At 30.3% G+C, this 8,196-nt stretch overlaps 1 protein-coding gene across 1 annotated transcript; it reads left to right on the top strand.

Annotated features, from left to right (window-relative positions):
* Nucleotides 1–5,990: 5,990 nt before the first annotated feature.
* On the top strand, nt 5,991–6,894 carry LOC111900982 (uncharacterized). The gene has a single exon (XM_023896849.3). It carries the CDS (start codon nt 6,096–6,098, stop codon nt 6,798–6,800), a length of 705 nt encoding a protein of 234 aa, XP_023752617.1. The 5' UTR covers nt 5,991–6,095; the 3' UTR covers nt 6,801–6,894.
* The last annotated feature ends 1,302 nt before the right edge of the window (nt 6,895–8,196 follow it).

The raw sequence follows: 8,196 nt of genomic DNA, 5'->3' as shown, positions 1-8,196 counted from the left end.
GATAATCATCTAGGGTTGCTACTATCTGTGATGTGATTATATGCTAGTATGATATGATGTTATGTGCTAGTGACAGTAGGGTGAGATAGTCCCCAGATTACCGGTCGACAGGGCCGAAGGGGCAGTCATTCCCAGCCATGCTAGATAGATTATGTGATATACGGTATGTGGTAGTAGTAAGGGTGAAATAGTCCCCAGCATCCGATCGAGAGGACCGAAAGGGATACCAGCACCCAGATATGCTAGTCAGTATCCGGTCGAGAGGACTGAAGGGGAGGCCAGCACCCAAATATGCTAGTCAGTATCCGGTCGAAAGGACCGAAGGGGTAGGTTGGGCACCCAGTTATGCCTGACAATATATGTATGTTATGTGGTTATATGGTATGTGGTACAGTGGGGGAACTCACTAAGCTTCGTGCTTACGGTTTACAGTTTTGGTTTCAGGTACCGATTCTTCGAAGGGGAAGGAGCTGGCGCGGTAGCGGCACATCACATACATGCTTTGTATTCCGCACTATGAGATCTTCCCGGGGATTTGTACTCTGACATTGTTATGTTTTATAAAATGGTTTCCAAACACGCAACAGCTTTTATGAAATGATATGATCGGTGAATGTTTTACTTCTAATGTTTTGCAAAGTATATGTTTAAAAATGAAATTTTTGGCTCGTATTTTTGGGATGTTACAAAACTCTTTCTGTTAAGCTAGATCAGTTTGAGAAACAAGTCCAAGATCTGCTATCAGAGAAGGCAGGCATAAAAAGTTGTATCTCTGATGTCACAGCCTTGCTCTCGGATCTCATTGAAGCCAGGGATTTGATGATTACAATCAATGTGCGAAAGTATCTGGGTGAAAAGCTAAGGTCAGCATTTTCTATTCTTCACCGTTTTGAGGGTGTTCCAGAATCTTCTAGCATTCCGAAAAAAGGGGGAAATCAAGTAAAGCCAATTACTGAGAAGCCAAAACCTACTGTTAAGCTTGTACCTGTTGTTAAAAGTGAAACTGAGCCAAAGGGTAAAGACAAACTTTTCTCTGATGATCCCATCATTGATAATGAAGAAGAAGAAGAGCTTAACGAAGCAGAACTTAAAAGGCGAAAGGCTCGTGAAGACGAGATGGACGGAAATCAAAGAATCATACGAGAAGCTGAAGCCAAAGAGAAGGCAGAAAAAAGAAGCTCAACTCACACTTGAAAGGAGAAACCTCTTGTTTCCAAAGTGGAATTTGAAGCGTCTTCAAAATGCAGCAGTTGATATGCCTAGTCAATATTGGTTAGAACCTATTGTGTCCTTTGATCTTCAAAACACTCAGGACTCGCAACTGGATCTTCCAATGACTCCGAAGGCTTTCAAGTTTCGCTCCTTTATCAAGGTTGCGAATGTTACCTCTTCTGATAATGGAGCTGATCAACTTATCTTCGCCTTCTATATCAAATACATGAAGCCTCAATATGAAACATGGAGTATGAGCAAGATAACAACGGTAAAGGTCACTGGACCTATGGAAACTGACGGTTTTCCAAATGCAAAATTCAAAGTTGTCTGAGGTTCCGAAAGTCAAGTTCATGAGTTCACTCTCGCAGACTTGCCATATATCGATCCTTACGACTAGATCACGCTCTACAATTTTTTGATGCGAGAAGAACAGAAGTACGAACCTGTTGTCAGTTATCTTAAGCTGATGATAATTTCGTATATTCAAGAGGTGGGAACCATGGATGTTGAGATTGCTTTTGTTCTTGGAAAGAAGCCTTCTACAATTCCCAAAGAGTGTCTTAAAGATCTTGAGAAGCTGAAACTTTGATAGATCTACAAGGAAGGATGGTATATGGTTTTCCAGGCACGAGAACGAAATGACTCTAATTATCACAAGGCGTGCTTCTTCCTTGATGATAAACACATGTACTCTACCTCTTGTCTCGAGCATGTTCTGACTATGACAAATAAATTCAGAGGCAACGGTGTTGGTGATAAGAAATGTTTTTCGGATATGATCTGTTGGTATATCCAGGTTGGCAAGGCATTGCTAAACATAATTCTGAAGGTATTTGAAGTTCAGAAGCGAATCAAGAATTGAAGTTTCCTCGCCTCAAATGACGTAAAGGGGGAGATTGTTGGGATTATAGTGTTGTGTCTTTGGGCCTTCTTGATTTAGTTTATTTTGTAAACGAGTTGGGTATGTCCACTCGTATTTATTTCTAGGGTTTAAGTATTTAAGATGCATGCATGCATTGTATTTGAGTGAACACTGATATTATTCCGTAAACCCTAATAACGCCTCTACAGTAGCAATTCTTTATTGAGTTCTTAATCATTCAGCAATATTTGAATCATTCTTTTGTTCTTGCTTTTACTTGTTTTGAATCTAAACGATCTTAAATGTTTTTAATCCTAACGAGGTTCTAGTCACAAGGGCCATTTATTTCGGGGGTGTAAATCGTTAACACCCTTTTGCCGATTTGTCTAAATATTTGTAAAAGAAGGAAATGACACATTTGCTACCATGCCAATCCAAAAGTCCATCTCAGCAAGTAACCAGGTTACATGCTGAAAAGGTAAAAAATTGTTAAAATTATTACAAAAATCATTTTATGTCCTTTTTGTTGATGAAATTTAATTCAAAATCATACATACTTATAAAGCTGACATTTTTTCTTGAATCTCATGCATTCGAAACCCCCATTTTTTAACTTCCTCAAACCACATTCATTTGAAACCCCTTTTTTTAACTAATGCAACTCAAAAGTTTTCTCAATTATGATTTAACACTCAAAAGTTTTATAACTTATATTATGTTTAATTAGCATTTAGTGAAAAGTTTATTATAAAAAGGTCAATCTTTTATGTCTTTGTGTTATATAAAATCTTACATGTAAGAAGGATGTCATAACATCAATATTTTGCTTGGAATATCTTTCAACCAAAACAAATGAAACTTTTATATTCTTTCTTTATATCCAGTTTCTCATTTAATCGTTATATGTGATTTGTATGTATTACTCAATCTTGAATGTGACTCTCCAAACATCAATGTTTTGCTTGGAATATCTTTCTGATTCTTCTTTTTCAAGAAAAATATTTTGATTGCAGGTTAGTGAAGAATTGTCATCAAATTTCTATGGTTGAATGGTGTTAAATGAAGAAAGAAGATTCAGAAAACAGATATAGATTTTTTTTTGTTTGAGCAAAGTTGATGAATATTAGTTTTTTCTTTTGATTTAAATGTATGTTTATGTAACATCTTTATTTATATATTCAACCACCCAATGCTCTTATTTATTTGATTGTAGTTTTTCTATTCTGATTATGTTTATTTTCCATTATTTTTTGTTGGGTTATCCTACACAATATATTAACATTTGATATGTAATTATGATAGACTTATCATGATATGTTCTTCATATGAAAGTAATTTATCTATATTACTACGACAAGAATTACATATGACATTTACGAAAATATATATATATATATATATATATATATATATATATATATATATATATATATATATAATATGTGATTTGTTTAACATGTATATGCACCTATGTATGTTATAAATTTATAATTAAATATCTTTATGTTTAAATTAAATGGATTAAAATGATGCATCAAAACCAATTATTTAGACGAATATAATAATAATAATAATAATAATAATAATAATAATAATAATAATAATATTAATAATAATAATAATAATAATAATAAATACACATTTCCAAGTATCGCATTCATTTGAAACTCACACTATAACTCAAGAGTTTTCTAATTTATGTATATTTATTAGTTACAACTCAAGAGTTTTTAACTTATGATTATTAATTAGTAATCACTAATAACTTTTTATTTTCCTTTCTTTTATAAGGTTGTAAAGTTTTTGCTCATTAAAAACATTAATGTATTTGAAGAGATTTGTGATTTAAATATGAAGAGTTAATATAAATGTTATAATAGATGTTTTAGTGTTTTTATGTTATTAAAAATTATAATGTTTATTTTTCATATTTTTTATTATTCGTTGTGTGTGTGTGTGTGTATATATATATATATATATATATATATATATATATATATATATATTAATACAAATGTTATAATATATGTTTTTCTATTTTTATGTTTTTAAAAGTTGTAGTTCATATTTTTGTTCATACGTTTTGTTACCCGTTATATTATCATTAATTTGATATATAATTTACACAATTTTAAACGGTTTATAAATTTATAAAATAGTTGTATATATCACAATGACTTAAAAATTAAACTATAATGTTTAATAAAACTAATATGGTAACTATATGTTTGCTTTACTACTAGCATTTTTTTTCAAAGTAGAAATATTAAATAATAATTTGGTAAAAGTTATTATTTAAACTATGTAATTCTACTCTCGCGCAACGCGCGAGGATTCGCTTAGTTAAATTATAAACTGACCCAAAACATTGAAATTTTTCTACATATTTCTCATATATATTTATTAGATCTAAACTAATTAATAAAAAATTAATTGAAATGTAAAATTGTAATTTTAGATGAAATTTATAACAAACGGAAACAACAATAACAAACTTGATTAAAATTTGAAACCACAAAAACTATTGTTTACTAGGGTAATAATCTTTGTCGCTTTGTTCACAATTAGGCAACTTTTTTTGTACACATCTGACCATTTAACTTGTTATATGTGTTCACATATTATCATTATCACTGACTATAATAGGTGACAATGGTAACATGCAAACACATTAACAAGTTAAATGGTCAAATGTGTACAAAAAACAGAAATTGTCTAAATGTGAAAAAAAAAATGAAAAGTTAATTACCCTCATAAGTCATTTTTCCATTTTTAATAACGATTTTCTTTTTCATATATGTTTGTATTATTTTTTTCGGACGTTATTTTTAAAGTATCAATAACGTCCTAAATACTAATTAAATATTGATCAATTCTAAACCTTACTTTTGAATTAATAAATATGTTTTTGTTTTTTTTTTTTTTTGAAATATTTTATATAGTCTATTATATATATTTTTTCTTTTGTATTTAAGTATGTATAATAGTTTTAAAGTAAATAATATCTAACAATAAAATTAAATAAATTAAATATGTAACAATAAGTATGAAGAGTCTTCTAAAAAAATAAAAATAAAATATTACGTAGCAAAACAAAACAAAACAAAACAAAACAAAATTTATATAATGTAAATGTTTTAAAATTATTACAACTTTTTAATACTTATTAATTAAAAGTTTATTTTTTTTATTTTTTTAATACAACGTTTTAAACTAGTATTTAAGGAAAATATTTTTAAATGTTATTAAAAAATATTAAATTGTCATACAAAATATGTGAAACACTTTAAAATGTTGTAAAAGAAAGCTTAGAAATAATTGTATGAGAGTTATAAAAAGTTGTATGAAAATTAAAAAAAAAAAATTTAAAAGCTGAAAACTTGTAATAAAAATTTAAAACATTTATAAAATATTTGGTTGAAAAATATTTGTATTAAATTTATATGAAAATATAGAAATAAGTCAAAAACAATTTATAAACAAAGTTTAAAACATTGTATTAGAAAATATTGTAAGAAATTATTAAAAAAAAAATTATAAAATTTATAAAAGAAATTGCTCACATTTAATCATTTAACTTGTTAAATGTGTTTATATATTATCATTGTCACTATGCAGATAACAATGATAATATATAAACATATTTAACAAATTATATATATATATATATATATATATATATATATATATATATATGTCTAAACCTGAACGAAACGAAAAGATAATTATCCTAACAAGTTATTTTACCAAAACTATTTATAAAAGAAAAAAAATGAGAAGAAAATTGAGAATCTAAAAAACAAAAGACACCATTTATATAATTTTATCCTTTTTTTTTTCTATATTAAATGGTCATTAATCTTGTAATTGCCAAGGAAATTTATAGCGTTTGGGCTTCCTGGTCTTCCAAATTCTATGTCAACGATCAAATCCAAATTCTTAGTCAACGAATCAAAGTTGGACAAATAAAATGAGCCCCACCCACCATTAATTGGCCTGCCATGGATCAATCTCAATCATGTCTCAGCCAAATCAAAAACTGATGACGGACGACGATCAAGAGAAGCCTTTATCTCCGGCGCCTGAGATCCGTCATCTGCCTACCGCCACCGTAGACGAAGCCTCGTCCACCACATCAAATAAGCAAAGCCAAGGCTTCCGCAAATGCACCATCTACTGCGGTATCATCACCGCCGTCGTACTCATCATCGCGGTGGTTCTGTTAGTCCTAGGCCTCACAGTCCTCCACGTCAAAAACCCACAAATCACCATGAACTCAGCAACGATCATCGGATTTGACCGAGTCAACTCAACAGATCTACTCACTGGTAAAGCCAATCTGACTGTGGTGGCAGACGTCTCCGTGAAGAACAATAACGTGGCGGCATTTAAGTTTAAAAGGTCAAATTCGAGTCTTTTGTACCATCAGACGGTGATCGGAGTGGCGGACGTTCCCGGAGGGGTGGCTAAGGCAAGGAGGACGATGAGATTGAACTTGACGTTTGAAGTGGCGGTGGCGGAAATCACCGGAAACCAACAGTTTGGAAGTGATTTGTCGACGGGGATACTTCCGGTGGAAAGTTATACAAAGATTAAGGGAAGGGTTAAGATACTGAACATCATTAAGAAAAAAGCAACGGTAACAATGAACTGTTCCTTTGCCGTTAACATAACGAGTCGGGGGATTGTCGGTCAAAATTGCAAAAGGCATGTTTCTTTTTAGGATTTCTTCTTCACATGTATTTCTAATGATTTTCTTGTTTTTTCAAAAAAAATATTTTTTGGAGTATTATATAAAAGAAATTATATTTTTGTTATTTTATGGTTTAAATATTATACCATTTAGTGAATTAGTGGTTAAACTTTTCAACATAATAAGTCTCTAAACTTTTACAAAATTACCACTTTCAACTACTACTGAAACTTTGACCATTTCGATAATCCACACTCGATAAAGTTCATTAGACGTGTTCTTCAACCACTATATGAATTAAAAGGTGAGAAATGACAAAAAATAAAATGATTTAGAATTTTCAAAAATTAGAATATAAAGTAAATTTAATCATGTGATGTTTAAACAACTTCATACTTTCACCTATGTGTTTCTTGTCATTACATCTTATTGGCTAAATCTGCGGCTATTGAAGGATCGTGCAATCCTGTTTAAATTATGTGGACATCCGCAAGCGAGACTCAGGGGGTGTTTGGCTTAGCTTTTGAGAAGCCAAAAGATGTTTGGCAAACTAATTTTAAAACCTATTTTTTGATTTTTGATAGAAGTAAAATCAACTTTTTGGAAAAATCAGGAAAACCTGACTTTTTGCAATTTTTCCAAAAAGGACTTTTGGTCCTTAAAAAGCTAAGCCAAACACCCCCTCAATATTTATACAATTTTAAATTACATAATTACCGCTTTTAACTTATAATTTTCTTTTATAATGCGTCGAATAATTACTTCATTGGAAAAATTAAAATAAAATATAAGCATGTTTGCGACGATATAATGTGTATATACCCCGATACCATAAAACGTTGTCCCTCAAGAGAAACTTAAATATATTGAACCTATTAAAACAAGATTTAATGAGATGTTTTAATTTTCAAGGACAACAACATTGTGTATTGTGTATAATAGGTATATAAAGTTTTGTTACGATGTGAATTCCTCTTTATTAGGTTCTAACTAATAAATTTGGATTTCGGTAACAACAAAAAGATATTATTGCTCCAATAATTAACTGTCATGCTTCAAGTTTTTAAAGGACCAATTACTTTTTTTATCGGCGTTTATTACTCTACAGGTTGCTTATTTCTTAATCAAAACAGATTAATGACAACAAATTTAAGCAAAAATTTAAATGTGAAGCAACATGAATCGTGATATGGTAAGCCAATGGAATCAAAATTTTATATAGTAAGTTGCTTCATTTTTACTTGTGTCACCATCCTGAATCAAACCATAAATGTCGCGGGATGGAGAATTTATATGAAATCATAGTGTAAAATTTGGGTTTACACGACGAAGACCCAAGACCCTGATTTTGCATAAACATAAATGTTAGAAATTTGGGTGTAGAAAGGCTTGGAAATTCTGAGAATTGTGAGTATCACTTTCAAAT

Source organism: Lactuca sativa, chromosome 6 (assembly GCF_002870075.4).
Source record: "Lactuca sativa cultivar Salinas chromosome 6, Lsat_Salinas_v11, whole genome shotgun sequence".
Lineage (NCBI taxonomy): Eukaryota > Viridiplantae > Streptophyta > Magnoliopsida > Asterales > Asteraceae > Lactuca > Lactuca sativa.
This window is presented reverse-complemented; position numbering and strand designations above follow the sequence as displayed.

Bases quoted from the DNA above. Each gene is read 5' to 3' on its own strand.
- LOC111900982 (XM_023896849.3), top strand. From the start codon at position 6,096: ATGTCTCAGCCAAATCAAAAACTGATGACGGACGACGATCAAGAGAAG.